The sequence below is a fragment of the Zymoseptoria tritici genome, chromosome 1 (assembly GCF_000219625.1).
Source record: "Zymoseptoria tritici IPO323 chromosome 1, whole genome shotgun sequence".
NCBI classification, from domain to species: Eukaryota; Fungi; Ascomycota; class Dothideomycetes; order Mycosphaerellales; family Mycosphaerellaceae; genus Zymoseptoria; species Zymoseptoria tritici.
This window is the reverse complement of record NC_018218.1, coordinates 2,912,562-2,929,485: the sequence shown is the minus strand read 5'-3', so window position 1 is coordinate 2,929,485 and position 16,924 is coordinate 2,912,562. Positions and strand designations below refer to the sequence as shown.

The following is a 16,924-nucleotide window of genomic DNA, read 5'->3' as shown; positions in this document are numbered from 1 at the left end:
GAATGTGCATGACCGGCGAGAGCGCATGGACCCATCACACATCAATATACCTCGTATAATTGGCTGGCGGCTTCAAAACATTCCATGCAGTCGATCAATCTTGATGACACCTTCACCCGAACCCGAAGGATTCATGCCCGTTTACATCTCGGAGACGAAGGGGCATAAATTCTGGAACAGCCGAGCATGTCCTTCGCGACCATGACTTGACTTTCGGCGCAAATGTCGAACCCGAAGCGAGGCCGCGCTTGCGAAGCATGCTCTCGTATCAAAATCCGATGCGAACTGGGCGCTACGCCAGATGCGATTCCTCCCTGCGAGCGTTGTATACGACTGAACAAGAACTGCATTCTATCGGCACCGAAGCGACAGAAAGATCGTGTAATGGAACTGGAAGCTCAAGTGGAGGCTCTCACCGCTCTCCTCCAGGCTCAAGGCATACAAGACCCGGCATCGCTGGCTGAAGATTTGGTCCCGGCTTGGACAGGATCCAACCCAAGGAAGCGACGATTGGTAAATGGCGGGCCCCCCTCAGCATCAGTGTCAGTCACGACGGTCCAGACGGCCCACACGCCAACAGATCTGGAACCAATGACTTTGGATTTACTGGATGCAAACATAACTTATGACGGCCAACAGCAGTTGTTGGATCGATACATCGAAGAACAAGTACCTGCGCTGCCCTTGATCCCCCTTCCTAGCGATACTACATTGGACTGGCTTCGCGCCGAGAAGCCCATGCTTCTATATGCCGTCGTATATGCTGCTGGTCCGGGAATGCTGGATGTTGACGTACAGGAACGGGTTGCGCTCCCGCTGCTTGATCGCATGGCTAGGTATCGAGCACGAGAGGACTCGGGCGGAGCGTCTGCATCGGTTGTGATGGAAGCACTATTATCCATGCAGATCGCAAGCCTGTGGTACCGATCACCGAAAAGGCATGTCGACCCACTCAATGTATTCAGGTTGCTTGAGAGCGCATCTGAATTCGCCTCTCGGCTTGGCGGCGAAGACATGGCGACCCAGTCTATTGACGGCATAGACTCGAGTGATATATGGAGGTCCCGGCTCGTATCATATCTGCTCGGATCCGCAATGGCGATTTTTGGGCGGAAGAAAAGTGCTATTGAATGGACACACAATCACAATTTGTGTCTCGTGCAATTACAGTACTCACCTTTATCAAAGCCGAGTGACCCTTGGCTCAGCCAATTGGTCCGAGCAGAGAGACTGTGTGACCAGGTTGCGGAGCAAATGGACCTGTTCAAACCTGAAGTCTACACTGATCTCACAGAGCCTGCGATGAAGCTGAGAGTCCAAAATTGCCGCAGCAAGATCTTGAATTGGCGCATGACAGTCCCACGATCACTTCGCACGCCGACGTTACTGTTCTGGGAGCATATGGCAACGGTACTGATGCATGAGCCTGTGCTGTATACGCCGTCGAACGGGAGAACCTGGACTGCGCCATACCTGAGCGAGACGTTCTCAGTCACTGACTTTCCGGCTCCATCAACCGTGACCGAAGAACATATCACAGCGATCTTCGAATTGACAACAGCAGCTCAGGGTATGCTGGAAATCATCCTCGCCTTTGACACGAGGACCCTTCTAGCCCTTCCAGGCTTGTTGTTTACACCCAGGGCAGCTTACGCGCTTTCCATACTTGCAAAGCTGTACATCGCCGTCTCAGCGCCAGGCTCTACCCTCGGCGTTACAATCGATGGCAGTATGCTACTGGTCGGCGAATATGCCGACAAGATGATCGCAGCTGGGAAAGCATGCCGTGATATCGACGAGAGATGCGTGCCGGCCAGAATCATGTTTGCTGCAATTAGCATCAAAGAGTGGTACCTGAACTTCTCAGGCATTCTGAGCGAGACTGCCGACGTGAATGCGCCAGGAACTGCCAGCCTCCAGCCGCTGAACAAGCTTCAACCGATCACACCGTTTGCAGAGATCCCGTCTGCGATCGATGCAACCTTGGACGAGCGGCCGAACGACTGGAATGCGTATCTGCAGTATGGCGTGGGCGATAACGCAGACTTCGGCTTCGACATGTTGTTTGCTGGCTCGGCTTCCTACGAGGATATGTGCAACATCGATATCAGCTCGTATCTCTGAGATTCTGAGGCTCGAACGATACAGACCAGACGACCTGCATATGCAGAACGTGATTGTTGTGTGGCAGATGGAAGAAGATCTGCCCATCGGAAGGAAAGTCGTCGCGCCCAGCCAGTGAGAAAGGAACCCTAGCGAGTGTGCCGAGGCCACTGCCTTATCGTGTTGAACGTGGACTAAAAGTAACACAGCTTCGTTGGCCACAGATAAGGGTGGAGCTTTACGCTTGCACTCATCTGCTTTCAACTTTACCACAGCATCTTGTGGGGAGAACCACAGTCTTTAGGGTCGACCCCAGATTTACTCGATCACATCGAGTAAAACACCAAAGAGACGCTCCCGAGGATCCGAGCTAGAGCACCACCTATCTGCCCAGCCTGATAAGCGGAAGCAGGCTCGACGAATCGCACAATAGCAAGGCACGCGACACTGATACGCCTCTGCTGGCAGCTGGTTCTAAAATGCGCCCTCCAGAGGCGTTAAGAGAAGAAGAAGCCACCACTTCCGCGTTCTAGAATGTCTCTGCCGTGCTGCGTCGTCGATCGCACAGTGAAATGACAGAAAAATGTGTCTGATGTGCAGCTCCTCTATATCCGCCACAAGACTGTGCCCCACTTCGACAGATATACATATATCCGAATCGTCGCCTCTGCTGGGACGATCGTCACTTCCTTCGATCCCATTCTTACCCGGCCTCTCGTCTGCGATGGAGAAACTCAACAGGACTCGCGTTGGTCGCATCATCGACAAGACGGCGGTGGACAGCGAGCCGGGTCTCACTGCTGGCCAGCTTATGCTTGCGAATCACGACCTGAAGCCTGTCGAGCCTGAACGGTATGCCCATTGATGCGATGATGAATTGCGACTGGCTTACTGATGACTTGTGCAGGCGAACATGGAGAAGTCGTAACTTTGTCGCTTTCTGGATAAGCGACAGTTTCAACATCAACACATGGTATGTCTGTACTGCGACTTTGGACGTACTAAGCCAACACAAGGAGACCTGACGACACGTGCTAACGACCTTACCTTCAGGATGATCTCGTCCGCAAACATCCTCGCTGGGATGAGCTGGTGGCAGAGTTGGCTCTGCGTATGGATTGGCTACTCCATCGCCGGTATCTTTATCTGCCTTACAGGTAAGTCTTATAAGGGTACAAGGCTTGCAGCGTCGGAGATTGTTTCACGAGCAATGCCAGGTGTTGAATCGTTGTCTAAGCACTGCTGACCTTTATGTCCTTGATGTTTAGGTCGCATTGGCGCGAAGTACCATATTGCTTTTCCTGTCGTCTGCCGCAGTTCCTTTGGCATATGGGGTTCTCTCTGGCCAGTGCTCAACCGTGCCGTCATGGCGTGTATCTGGTACGGCGTGCAGTCCTGGATCGGAGGTACCTGTGTTTACCTAATGATCCGTTCGATCTGGCCGAGTTGGGATTCCTATGGTCCAGACGGCATCAATAACTCTATGCCAGCGTCTTCCGGCACCAACACAAGGGACTTTGTGAGCTTCTTCCTCTTCTGGCTGGGCTCGCTGCCATTCCTTTGGTTTCCGGTCCACAAGATCAAGCTTCTCTTCACGGTCAAGGCATACGTTGCACCGGCCGCTGGTATTGCTTTCTTCATTTGGGCGATTGTGAGAGCGAACGGCATCGGACCAATCGTCAAGGAACCGGCGGAGAAGTCAGGCGGCGCTCTTGGATGGGCTATTGTGACCGGAATCATGTCTTCGATCAGCAACTTTGCGACTCTCATTGGTGAGTTCAGGACACCACATTGCGTATTCTGATATGGACCAAGCTAACTTGTGGTGACCCAGTGAACGATCCTGACTTCAGTCGCTTCGCACGCAAGCCATCCGACGCTCTCTGGTCGCAGCTCTTCACGATCCCGGTCGGCTTCGCTTTGACCAGCTTCATCGGCATCATCGTCTCCTCCTCCAGCAAGGTCATCTACGGAGAGGCCATCTGGTCGCCCCTAGATCTCCTTACCCTGTTCCTCAACGACGACAACGTCAGTGGTGGCACTCGCTTCGGTGTCTTTGTCATCGCGTTCTCGTTCGTGCTTGCTCAGCTCGGTACCAATATTGCTGCAAACTCGATCTCCGCCGGCACGGATCTGACTGCCTTACTGCCTCGGTATATCAACATCCGTCGCGGATCGTACATTTGTGCGACTATTGGCCTAGTGATGTGTCCATGGCATTTGCTATCGTCCTCGAACAACTTCACCACCTACCTTTCCGCGTACTCGGTGTTCTTGTCTAGCATCGCCGGTGTCATGGTGAGTTCTCCTTCGTGTCTCGCGTTCGTGACCATGGCTGACATCTCTTTCAGATCTCCGACTACTACTTTGTCCGCAAAGGCTACCTTCAATCCCGCGACATCTACAGCTCCCTCAAATCCGGACCTTACTACTACTACCACGGTGTCAGCTGGCGTGCCTACGCCGCCTATATCGGTGGCATCATGCCAAATGTCGTTGGATTTGCCGGTGCAGTGGGAACGCCCGTGCCCATTGGTGCAACGTACGTCTACCGTCTCAACTTCTTCACTGGCTTTATCGCGGCGTCGAGCATTTACTACTTGCTCTGCAAGATCTTCCCGATTCCCGCTACGAGCGATTACTGGCTCGAGTTGGACGATGAGGCGCAGGGCACGAGTCTGGTCATCGGTGTCGATGGTGGGAGCGATGAGGAGCATGGATATCCCGAGACGGTGCATGGGAAGATGGATTATAAGAACTAGGCCGATGCCGAAATTGATAGAGGTGTTCGAGGCTGATGACTTTACGAATGATGCTTTGTGTTTCCCCTACCAATTTCCCATCACATGAACGGAATCGCGTATAGCACGATCGTTGCTAAGTCGCGTTGCAGCTAGCAGCGAGGCGAAGCTCCACCTCGACGATAGCCGTGAGGAGCTGCCTATCTGCATATTGGCGATAGGGCAGAGAGATCGGCGTGGCCCAGCTTGGAAGCTTCTCCTCATTCATAGCACCCGACTTGAGGAGATATTGCAGTCAGAATCGAGTGCTGTGTATGTGAACTCGAATCAAAATGGAGCTCCCGAAAACGCCAGAAAGCAACACCTCAACGCAAATCACTTTCATTGCCGGTTTGGGCTTTCTTTTCTGGTGGATATATAAGGTAAATTGAAACACGACCCTCGCAGTGAATCGATCTGATCGCATCGCTAGTGGTCCACACGAACAGACATACCCAAGATCGCGGGTATCTTCGAAGTTCCAAATGCATGGCCCATCGTCGGTCATCTTCTCGCCCTCGGCGACGACCATGCAACAGTCTGCGAAGCAAGTTCAAACCCGTATCTTCAAGATGGGCCACATCTCTAACCTCCACGACACAGAAATGGTGGCGTCAATACAGTCACAGTATCTTCCAGATCCGATTGGGGAACACCCGCGCTGTTGTTGTCAACAGCTTTGACGACGCTAAACGTATGCTGTTGGGCTTTCAGTCGGCGGTCATCGATCGGCCGAAGCTGTACACTTTCCATGGAGTCATATCATCCACGCAAGGCTTCACCATTGGGTCGTCACCTTGGGATGAGAGTTGCAAGGTGAGGGTAATCAGATTTTGGTACTGTATATGGAGATTGACGAGTTGTTAGAACAAGCGAAAAGCGGCCGGTCAAACGCTGGGTCGGCCGGCGATGAAGACATACCGACCTATGTTCGACTTGGAGACTTACTGCATTATTCGTGATGTTGTGCGAGACAACAAGGGCGGCGATGAGTATCTCGAGATCCGACCCTACCTCCAACGATACGCCCTCAACACAACGCTGACGCTGTGCTATGGCATCCGCATGGACAGTGTCTGGGACGACATGCTTAGAGAAGTGCTGGAGGTCGGGAGTGCTATAAGTCTGCTGAGGAGTGCGAGCGAGAATTATCAGGATTATATCCCGATTCTGCGGTATCTTCCAAATAACGAGAAGAATCGGAGGAGCAAAAGTCTCAGAGATCGCCGTGACAGGTATCTGAACGCGTTGCTGGAAAAGGTCAAGGAGATGATCGAAATGGGGGCCGATAAGCCGTGTGTTTCAGCGGCGATATTGAAGGACGAGGATACCAAGCTCAGTGGAGTGGAAGTGTCTTCAATTTGTTTATCGTTGGTATCGGGTGGCTTCGAGACGATTCCTGGGACGCTAACGAGTTGTATTGGGTCCTTGTCGACGCCGGAAGGACAGCTATTCCAGGACCGCGCGTATGAGGATATCAAAAGGCGGTATCCCAGCATTGAAGATGCTTGGACCACAGCGCTAGATGCCGAGGAGGTGCCCTATGTCAATGTGAGTGTCTCGAGACTTTGAGGTAAGCATCAATGCTGAACATTGTCGCAGGCCATCGTCAAAGAAGCGGGCCGATACTACACTGTTTCGTCCATGAGTCTCCCTCGCAAGGCCGCAGCAGATATCGACTGGGACGGAGCGATCATTCCAAAGGGAACAATGATTCTTATCAACGCACAGGCCGCAAACCACTCGGAAGAGCATTTTGGACCGGACGCGAAGACATTCAACCCGGAGCGGTGGCTTTCGAGCTTGGAGCCTCCCCAAGAGGCTCCCTCGACTGGTCTACAACACCACTCCTTTGGAGCTGGGTCTCGTGCTTGCTCGGGACAGTACATTGCCAGCCGGTGGGTTGTTCCAAATTGCAAATCGTGGACACAAGCTGATTTTCACTGCCATCGACAGAATGCTTTACACTGCTCTCATACGCTTGATCAGCAGCTTCAAGATTGTGGCCAGCGAAGAAGAACCGCCGAATGTGGACTACATCGAGTACAATCAGTTCAAGTCGGCTTTAGTCGCCGTCCCGCGGGACTTCAAGGTCCAGATGGTTCCAAGAGATCCAGGGGCGTTGGAAAAATGTCTGGCGCTTGCTGAGCAGCGGACGGAGGATGCGTATGCTTGAGGGAGACAGAATCGCGGCTGCGATTTTCTGACTAGATTGACAGCTCAAGCCGTTGCTAAGGATGCAATTGCTTTACCGTCAGGCATCTGTTCCTGGCATGTGGATGGCATAAGATGTTGAGCGTAGACATGCGGATGCCACTGTCTCGAGCAGGAAGAGTTAGGTATCCGATGGATGTCGCATCCGGGTTCGCATTCGGCTACAAGCGGACACTCAGTTCTTCACACCGGCAAGGAATCGGGCATCCTCGAGGATGATGAAACTATTCATACCACGGAACTACGGCCACCACGGCGTTTGCGACATCTCGGCATACCGATGACAATGCCAGCAGTCCAGTCCACCGAATTTCTGTTCAGACTTCGGCCGCACCAGCTCCGAAGCGTGTTTCTTGAGTCCGACAAACCTGCTGATGGCCTATCGTGGTAATGACGCGAGCTATACGAGCTGTGACTCTGGGCCAGTGCGCTGTACGCAATAGTCGGACCATCTTCCCTCCGTCGGCCACTTCTCACGCTGCTGAGGCGGATGTTGATCATGTCTGGTGATGCATCGTCAACGGAGCAACAATTCTTGTGTTCGTGTATACTCGTGTACCAAGAAGCAGACCCATTACGTCCGTACTGGTTCCTATTTTATTGAGTTCCATTCGGCCCCTGACTTCTCATCATCCTTCGCTTTCCTGCAAAACGCGTCTTCATACATTTCCATTACTTACTTGCAGAGACATCAACACCGCCGCAATGTTCAACCCTGACGTCGACATCCCATCGCTTGAAGGGAAGGTCATACTCATTACCGGAGGTATGTTGTTTGAGTTACTGTCCTCGGCTTTCTATAACTGCAGCTAAACTTTTTCAAAGGCAACACTGGACTGGGCAAGGAAACTGTTCTGCAACTCGCGAAGCACAACCCCAAAGAGATCTTCCTCGCCGCAAGGACGCCATCCAAGGCCCACGCTGCAATCGAGGAGATCAAAAACGCTGTACCAAGTGGCAACGTGAGCTTCATTCAGCTGGATCTCACATCGCTCCAATCGGTCAAAGAGGCAGCCGAAGATTTCCACAAGAGGAGCGATCGTTTAGATCTGCTGATCAACAACGCCGGTCAGTCATCCTTACCTTACAAGCCATGCACTGTTACATAGAATACAGCTGACATACTTTAGGCATCATGGCAGTTCCGTGGAGCAAGACCAAGGAGGGATATGAGATCCAGTTCGGCACAAATCACGTCGGTCACGCTTTACTCACCAAGCTGCTGCTTTCCACTCTGTTGAAAACGGCAGAGCAGCCGGGTGCCGATGTCCGTGTCATCAATCTCAGCTCTGAAGGCCATAACATGGCTCCAGGAATCATCTATGACCAGGACAAGCTTGAAACGTACAACACATGGCGTCGGTACGGCCAATCGAAGTTGGCCAACATTTACCACGCTCGCGAGCTGCAGAGGCGTTACCCATCGATCACGGCGACCTCGATCCATCCGGGTGTGATTATCACAGACCTTTATGCTTCGCAGCAGAAGACAAACATCGTCATGAAGATGTTCCTCCCGATCATGAAGATGGCCACCTTGGACGTCCCGGGCGGAGCGAAGAACACCTTGTGGGCCGCGACGACTCCGGACAAGGCCACAGTCAGAGAGTCTCATTACTGGAAGCCAGTGGGAAGCAAGAGTGGAGGCAGTTTCTGGTATGCTCAGAAGACCGAACCCGCCAAGGAACTGTGGGAGTGGACGGAAGAGCAGCTCAAGAAGAATGGATACTAGAAGTGCACTGGAAGCAGCCTTGACGATGTAGTAATGAGCGATTATCCGGCAACAGAGGCCTACCTCATAGTAACCACTTGCGGTGAGAATGAAGATGTAGTGAGAAATCGGTGTCTGATGGTGCGTCCGTGCAACTGATAACCGGTAACTGTACCATTGCACTCCAGCGCTGGGTTGACTTCGCGATGCCGAGTCTGAAAGGCGATTACTTTGTGTTCATCGAGCTGTTAATATTGTGGTCGTTGCTGAGGTGCTGCTGAGCTTTGAATTTCGAGCCTTCCTAATTCATTCGGATTCTTGGCGCTGTGCACCAACTCGAACATCGAACATCTGCACCACGCCGACCACACTACAATTCTCTACCGCCCTCCAGAAATCTCCTCCGCCGCCAACATGGATACCGAGAAGCTGGCCCGCATGCAGAATGCTGTGCGCATTGGTAAGTCGACATGTTGCCCGCGGCACGCAGCGCAAAGGTAGAAATACGCCATTAGAGTGATGCTAATCAATGCGCAGGGTAAGAACCACTCCTTCATATTCCGCACCGCCGATCTACCGCACGTCCACATGCAGAGTGACTTGGAAGAAACAATGGAATAAAGGCACATGATCTGACAGCATTGGCATACAGAGGCAAGGGAACACCACGACGAAAGGTCAAGAAGGTCCAGAGGAGCTCTGGCACCGACGACAAGAAGCTGCAGGGCGCCCTCAAAAAGATGAACGTGCAGCCAATCCAAGCGATTGAGGAGGTGAACATGTTCAAGTCGGACGGCAACGTCATCCACTTCTCCGCACCAAAGGGTGAGTAGCTTGGGATGCATGAGAGAATTGTGAGACCAAGCTCATACTCGCAACAGTGCACGCATCCGTTCCATCCAACACCTTCGCCATCTACGGCAACGGCGAGGACAAGGAGTTGACTGAGCTGGTGCCCGGCATCCTCAACCAGCTCGGCCCAGACTCATTAGCCTCTCTGCGCAAATTGGCCGAGAGCTACCAGAGCCTCCAGAAGAATGCTGAGGGCGAGGACAAGAAGGACGACGATGATGACGAGATTCCGGATCTGGTGGAGGGCGAGAACTTTGAGTCAAAGGGCGAGGTCGAATAAGCGTCTCGCATGGCACAGAGACATAACCACACGTACGGAATTGAATTGTCTGAAAAGATTCGGAGTCAGCGTGCGGGATAATGGTCATGGCTTTCAAAAGTGAGGTATGAGGAACAAAGGTCAGACGGGATGTGGGACAATATTCTAGGACGAGGTGTGAAATGTACACATGCTCCGAGCGCTGCCGTATATTATGCGCGGCACAAGATGAAGCCTCTCATGATAAAAATGGCGTTCATCTCATCCACGATTCAGACCCCGATTTCAATCAGACCCAGGTCGTGCTTCTCATCGCGTGAACGGGTAGAGTAAGCACCATGTACACAAAATGTTCAAGCTTCGATTGAGTGGAATGTTCGGAGCTGGGCAATCGTGAACCCGACGGACCAAACCAAGAACTAATCTGTCAGTGATAGTCACTGCAGCGGCTCTCTCGAAAGCATTGTAGCATTCGCGATCCTCATCGACTGGCCTTGAAGTCCGTCCAACCCGGAGCACTTTGCCCACTGCTCTCATAATCCGCATCGTCAACAACTTCAATCACCCTCACTTTCCACTTGCCCAGCCGTAGGACCAACAATCCTCCCATAACGAGACCTTCGATTTCCGCTGGCTGTTGATCCTTGACTTGCACAAAGTTCAGACCGCCAGATTGGTCGGCTGACTGCTCGCCGGGAGTAGCAACATATGCTCCTCCTTTCGTCACTAGTCGAGCACCTTCGGACTTGGTGCTGACGAGACCAGCGTGATAGAAAATGCGTCCAAAGGGGGTGTTATACACCAGCGACTTGGGTAGCCGTGTTCGCTGGGCAGCTTGAGCGCCTGAAGCGGATTGATCACTTGCGGCATCGGCACTGCTACTAGCAAGAGATCCCAGAGTCGGCTTCCGCATGGATTGGTGCTCGGCTCGAGTCTTTACAGCTTCTTCTGGACCATGGACCAGCTCCAGGACTTCGCTGGCCAGGAGGTGCTGCGCTTTGCGTTTCCCGGGATCGGCTGCGTGCTCAATCATGAGGTCGTCTATCTCCTCGACCGGCACAAACGTGAACAATTTCAGATATCGTCTCACGTCGGCGTCTGAAGAGCGGAGGAGGAACTGTGACAGCGTCAGCATAGGCTGAGACTGCTTCAAGGGGAACATACACCATATAAATCGAACGAAGATGTGAGGTCCCGATCTAGCCAGACCGCATTGCCAGCACTCTTGCCGAACTTCTCGCCGCTTGAGGTGGTCAGCAATGGTACTGTTAGACCCATTGGTACCAGCTCGTCCTTCAGTCGGCCGTCAGTATCTAACCATTCCTGGCTATGCGCCGAGCCTGCTTCACTCTGCGCGATGTACTTGACCGCGTCCATGCCGGCAATGATATTGCCGTATTGATCGCTTCCTCCGATCTGGATCTGTACGCCTTTCTCTTGATACATCTGCCACCAGTCCCATCCTTGGAGGAGCGGGTATGTGAACTCGGCAAAAGACATGCCGTCGCCTTTCTCCATCTTGTTTTTGACACTATGCAGCCATGTCAGTCGGACAGGATCAGAGATCTCCGTCTCGCCGTACGACTCACTCACGTGTCCCGTCCTAGCATGGTGCCCACCCTCATGCCATTGCCCATGATTCGCAAAAAGTCCAATATACTGAGCTTGTCCAGCCATGCAGCGTTGTTCAATAGCTCTCTCCGTCCGGCATTTTCCGCCTTGTCGCCATGCCTTCTTCCATATTGTATTGCATTCTCCCAGACACCTCCGATCTGTGCATGCAGCGCCCGGAAATTCGCATCGATCGTGGATTCTGTAGCGGCAGCCCGAGAAGTAAGTCGTCCGCTTGGGTCGCCGACCTTTGCCGTTGCTCCACCGACAAGACTGACGACATGATGTCCGTGTCGGTAGAGCCAGAAAAGGACCATCAAAGGTAGCAAATGTCCCAGATGGAGTGAGGGTGCGGTCGGATCGATGCCGGCGTAGAAGCCTACTTTTCGTTTTTGGAGTAGTCTGTCAAGAGCATCACGATCCCTACCTCTTACTTAGCTACCTCCAATTGCAGTCGATCGTATGCGGAGGCTCGGTACCCTGCGATCTGATTGACATATCCTCGTCCTTCGAGCAAGCTGAGCAAACTCTTGCGCGCCGTGGTGGTGTGAAAGGATCTCTGTGCGCGCTGCTTCAAGAGTCCACTCAGTCTACATTGCGAGCAGACGTGAAAGTGCTCCTGCCAGAGCCGCGAGACACAGATGCGCGACATGGCGGCGCATGTGGACTGATCATGAATGCAAGGAAAAGGAAGGGAGAGACGTCAAAGCATGGGGTTCGCCGAGACCGAAGTTCTAGAAGACCTCACTTCGCTTTGCGTACCTAGGTACTTTGCTACTTCTTCCTTCTACTACGGCGACTTTCAGTCTTTATGACGGACACTGCATGTCTTGACTCGGACTCTCTAGCAAATCCGCGTACTATCAAGATATCACGGCTCAGGGACGAAAGGCCGATATGACTTGTTCAATTCGTCGTTTACATCTCATCGGACCTGCACCCGCAAGCATGAGTTTTAACCCCGTGACTACTCCCACAGTCTCTGCGCGAACTTGACCGTCGGCGCCATCGCGTCTCCAAATTCATGCACCGAAACCACGTTGATCAACCACCCCAGTCCAATTAGCGGCTGATAGGGATCCGCCGGCCGAATACCTACTTGGCACGCTCCTTTTTCGGACTCAATTGATTCCGGGAACACAATACCAGAGCGGTTGAACCAGAGGTCAATTCCACCCACTGTGATAGCCAGGGCCGGCAAGGTGGCGTTGCAGACTGCGTAGTAGTGGCCGACATCGTCGAGGAAGGGCGCTGGATGTATATGCTTCAGCGTCTCGTTGACAACGTCTCCTGGAAGGAAACAAGGCGGTGTTCCTGTATCCAGTACGGCGGAGTGATTGTAGTACATAGATTTGATGTCTCGCATTTCGCCAGCGTCGTCGTTCAGGTACGAGAAGACAATGGGATCAGCTCCTGGTGCGGGGACGATCTTGAAGCCGTCCATGTGGAATGTCCAGAAATCGTGAACAATTTCGTCACTGGAGTCTGCGCGGTTCTGCGCTTTCGGAACGATAGGTATACCGGGCGTAAAAGGTCCTGCGGGGATCGAGGGCTCACCACCAAATACGATCTTGCCGCCGACGCTGCCGTCTTTGTTGCCGAAGCCATCGAAGTAGTATCCAAAGATCGGGGAAATATAGCCGTCAGCCGCGGCCTGGAAGACGACTGGGTTATAGTGCGTAATGTTGGCAAGGTACTGCACCTCGACGACCTGATCGAGTTCGGCCCGAGGCCAGTAGGAAGTTCGATAGGGAAATGCGAACCCAAGAAGACCAATGAGCGGATCGTACGGCCAATCGATCTCGGTTCCGATTCCAGTAACAGCGTCCGGTAAATGCAAATCTCCAATAGTGATTTCTTGATGGCCGACCGGGCCCAGCGCACCATGGTCGCCTTCGCCGTAAGAAGAATTGAACCACGCATGGGGTGTGTCAGCGATACCACCCCCGGAAAATTCGAAGTCGGCCCTCGTGGTCAAATGGGCTTTGCCGCACTCGTCTTGTGCACTATAGAGGACTCGTGTCAGCTATTCCACGGCGAGAAACTCCAATATGGCATACATATGAGTGATGTTCGAGTCGATGTTATCAATGCATTGCCATGCATGACCAGGGATCCAGAACGGACTGCTCCCTGTGTCGAATAAAACCCTGAACGTGGTGTCGCCAACCTCAACATCCAGTGCGGGCGTGGCGCCATCGAATAACCACACTATATCGGCGCAATATGGATCGTTCTTATGATCTCGACCTGGGTGATTGTCAGCTCTAATTAAGTCCACATCGAATGTCTACCGCGACAATGGGGCTGCACCTTTTAGCTGTTCAATGGGAGTCTTTTTCGCGCCGCTCTTTCGGACGTGAAGAGCTGACGATGCTTCGATTGCGGCTCTTCGCTTTTGCACGAGCGGTGGTCGGGCTTGTGCACTGTCGGCAATGTCGAGAAATGCAGCAGCACACATAAGGGGATACATGATGGGAAGAGCGTGCATGGTTGGCAGGAAATGAGTGTAGCGTGTCAACAGTCAGCACATCGGGGTGGTCACCATCCGGACCTTGCCTGGAGGACCACGACCTGCTTACATGGAGTTCAACCAATTGCATCTCGAGATTTCCGTGGACCTGCGAAACGGATGCCACTCCGATGTGCTGACACGCTGCACGCTGACGATCGAGTATCCGAAACGAGAGTTTGCTGCACACGTGATAGACACGCAAAAAGTCCACGATCGTCCTCGCAGTCCGAGGACATGTCCCGAGCACGCGCGATTGCAGGGGCCAGAAGGTGCGAAGTTGCGGCGGAACAAAGGCGGAGGGCGGAGAGCGAGGGACAGAAAAGTTGCTGGCGAAGCCTCAATGTTGAAATGTGAAAGTCTGAATGTCGAGGGTGGTCAGCGACCGACATTTTGAACAGACGATGCTACATACAGACTTCTGTGAAGACCATATCATGATCCTTGTAGCTCTCCAATGCCGCCCAATGTCATCGTCTTGATCACCGTGTATTCGTCGATGCCGTACTTGCTCCCTTCTCGACCAAACCCAGAGTGCTTCACGCCGCCAAATGGCGACTCGGGCGCAGAGATGAGCCCAGTATTGATGCCCACCATGCCAAACTCCAAAGCCTCAGCGACGCGATAGCAGCGCTGGATATCCTTGGAGAAGAAGTAGCCGGCAAGACCGACTTCGGCTTCGTTAGCGAGCTTGACAACCTCAGCTTCTGTGTCAAAGGGAAACAGAGCTGCGACCGGTCCAAAGGTCTCCTCTGAAGCGATCTTCATCTTGCTAGTCATGTCTCTGATCACCGTTGGAGCGAAGAAGTTCTCACCGAGCTCGGGAATCTTCTCTCCTCCGGCCAAGACCTTTCCTCCGTGTGATACAGCATCGTCAACGTGGTCTTGTACCTTACCGACTGCGCGGCTGTGAATCAATGGGCCATGGGTCACACCCTCGTCGAATCCGTGGCCCACCTTGAATTCTTTGACCTTTTTCGTGAATGCTTCAGCGAACTTGTCGTAGATGCCTTTCTGAACGTAGATCCGGTTTGCGCAGACACATGTCTGACCACTGCTGCGAAATTTGCTAGCGATCGCACCGGCGACTGCCAGGTCAAGGTCGGCATCATCAAACACGATGAACGGCGCATTCCCGCCCAACTCGAACGAAAGTTTCTTCAGGGTGTCCGCGCTTTGCTTCATGAGAGTTTTCCCGACTCCAGTAGATCCGGTGAAACTGGGGAACGGTCAGTTCATCGAGAAGGACGAGTGCAAGACGGGCAACCCACCTGACTTTCTTCACATCGTAGGCAGATGTGATTGCCTGGCCGACCTCGACAGTATTCTCCGAAGCGGTCACGATGTTCACCACACCTGGAGGAATGCCAGCACGGTGTCCTAGTTCCACAAGGGCAGCAGCTGTGAATGGAGTTTCGCCCGGCGACTTCGCTACTACAGTACAGCCAGCAGCGAGTGCTGGGCCAATCTTACGTGTGATCTGAGACTGAAGTCAGTAGAATACTCTCGCTTCCTATCGACATTTGGCTCACCATGGCTGCAGGAAAGTTCCACGGAGTGATGAGACCACAGACTCCGACCGGTTGCTTCAGAGTGTAGACTCTGTTCCCTGCCACGCTCGAAGGAATGGTATCTCCATATGCGCGAGGCGCCTCTTCGCTGAACCAGTCGAAAAAGCTGGCTGCATACGCTACCTCACCTTTGGCATCAGCCCATGGCTTTCCATTCTCCCAAGTGATCAACTTTGCGATATCCTCGCTGTTCTCCTGTACCAGATTGTACCACTTCCGCAACAGTCTTGCTCTTTCACGACCTGTCGTCTTTTTGAAGCTCTGGAACGCAGTAGAAGCTGCCTTGATCGCATGCTCCGTGTCTTCCTTGTTCATCTCCGGCATCGATCCAATCACCTTGCCCGTGGAAGGATCATGAACCTCGAAGGTCTTGCCTGACTTTGCTCCGACCCATTGTCCGTTGATGTAGCTCTGAGACTTCAGCAAGCTCTTATCCTTCAGATCTGGCACGGTGTGTTGTCTTGCTGTTGCCGATTGGGAGAATAGTCTGAGGCGATTCGTTCTTGTGATCTGGGACCGGACAACGGACTTCGTCGACAAAGTGCTGAGGATTGCCTTCATGGTGGGCAATCTGCGAGGTAACTTTGAAGCTCCGTACGGTGAGCTCGAGGCACAGAGGGCGAGGCAAGCGGACATGGAGCTCTTGTAATCAATGCTGAGGTCTTCGGCACTACCTTCTGTACTGGGACAAGCCTTCGACATCAAAGTGGGGTGCTGCACAGGAGCGGAGATGAGTCCGACGAAGTTCACGACGAAGATCTCCAACATTACCTCCGTACGACCACAACCTACATGTCTTGTAACTTTATGCCGCTCTTCACTCAGGCCTCACGCGCAATGTCGGCCAATGGCTCTGCATTGAAGTCCACATCGGCTGGGGTCATGAGAGCAACGATGTTTGCTGTAATCCGTGCTCTCATTGCATGATGAACTCGACGAAAGAGTCAACTGCAACAGCTAAGCATGGTCTCGATAGTCCGACAGAGTCTGACCGGAACACTGATACAAGAATGCCTGCACCTACTACTGAACAACTGGCCGATCTGGGACTCTTCCCTTGCAGAACATCCCTGGAAAGAGGAACACAATGCTCCATTTGCCAGGGGGATCTCCGGCATCCTGTGATGACAGAGTGCCTTCACGATTTCTGTTTCGAATGTCTCTACAACTGGCTGTCAGCAAAAAGTCAGAACATCGCTTGCGAGGACAAGAAGCTGATTTTCCTATAGGTGTAACAGCACAAAGTGTCCGAACTGCCGCTTCGACCTCGATGAAGGTCGCGAAAAGAGGCTCAACGAGCAGAACGTTACC

The 16,924-nt window shown here is 52.9% G+C and overlaps 7 protein-coding genes across 7 annotated transcripts; 5 read left to right on the top strand and 2 right to left on the bottom strand.

Annotated features, from left to right (window-relative positions):
• Positions 1 to 234: 234 nt before the first annotated feature.
• Positions 235 to 1,875, top strand: MYCGRDRAFT_23234 (uncharacterized protein; the record flags this gene model as incomplete). Its single annotated transcript, XM_003857305.1, has 2 exons — positions 235 to 471; positions 562 to 1,875. Coding segments are annotated over 2 exons (1,551 nt in total), but the record flags the coding sequence as incomplete, so codon positions are not given.
• Positions 1,876 to 2,827: 952 nt separating this feature from the next.
• MYCGRDRAFT_33139 (uncharacterized protein) lies at positions 2,828 to 4,865 on the top strand (the record flags this gene model as incomplete). The annotated part of the gene is made up of 6 exons (XM_003857306.1): positions 2,828 to 2,955; positions 3,011 to 3,076; positions 3,157 to 3,260; positions 3,372 to 3,875; positions 3,938 to 4,401; positions 4,455 to 4,865. The coding sequence occupies 6 exons, from the start codon at positions 2,828 to 2,830 to the stop codon at positions 4,863 to 4,865; spliced, it is 1,677 nt and encodes a 558-aa protein (XP_003857354.1).
• Positions 4,866 to 5,579: 714 nt separating this feature from the next.
• CYP-33 (putative P450 monooxygenase) lies at positions 5,580 to 7,059 on the top strand (the record flags this gene model as incomplete). Its single annotated transcript, XM_003857307.1, has 4 exons — positions 5,580 to 5,699; positions 5,751 to 6,434; positions 6,486 to 6,781; positions 6,840 to 7,059. 4 exons carry the CDS (start codon positions 5,580 to 5,582, stop codon positions 7,057 to 7,059), a joined length of 1,320 nt encoding a protein of 439 aa, XP_003857355.1.
• Positions 7,060 to 7,802: 743 nt separating this feature from the next.
• Positions 7,803 to 8,829, top strand: MYCGRDRAFT_32521 (uncharacterized protein; the record flags this gene model as incomplete). The annotated part of the gene is made up of 3 exons (XM_003857308.1): positions 7,803 to 7,863; positions 7,923 to 8,165; positions 8,228 to 8,829. The coding sequence occupies 3 exons, from the start codon at positions 7,803 to 7,805 to the stop codon at positions 8,827 to 8,829; spliced, it is 906 nt and encodes a 301-aa protein (XP_003857356.1).
• A 413-nt stretch (positions 8,830 to 9,242) lies between these two features.
• On the top strand, positions 9,243 to 10,183 carry MYCGRDRAFT_107230 (uncharacterized protein; the record flags this gene model as incomplete). Its single annotated transcript, XM_003857309.1, has 3 exons — positions 9,243 to 9,269; positions 9,461 to 9,633; positions 9,690 to 10,183. The coding sequence occupies 3 exons, from the start codon at positions 9,247 to 9,249 to the stop codon at positions 9,938 to 9,940; spliced, it is 447 nt and encodes a 148-aa protein (XP_003857357.1).
• Positions 10,184 to 10,424: 241 nt separating this feature from the next.
• On the bottom strand, positions 10,425 to 12,065 carry MYCGRDRAFT_22156 (uncharacterized protein; the record flags this gene model as incomplete). The annotated part of the gene is made up of 4 exons (XM_003856262.1): positions 10,425 to 11,036; positions 11,084 to 11,450; positions 11,513 to 11,953; positions 12,010 to 12,065. Coding segments are annotated over 4 exons (1,476 nt in total), but the record flags the coding sequence as incomplete, so codon positions are not given.
• A 2,412-nt stretch (positions 12,066 to 14,477) lies between these two features.
• On the bottom strand, positions 14,478 to 16,182 carry MYCGRDRAFT_66166 (uncharacterized protein; the record flags this gene model as incomplete). The annotated part of the gene is made up of 3 exons (XM_003856261.1): positions 14,478 to 15,261; positions 15,314 to 15,522; positions 15,575 to 16,182. 3 exons carry the CDS (start codon positions 16,172 to 16,174, stop codon positions 14,478 to 14,480), a joined length of 1,593 nt encoding a protein of 530 aa, XP_003856309.1.
• Positions 16,183 to 16,924: the final 742 nt, after the last annotated feature.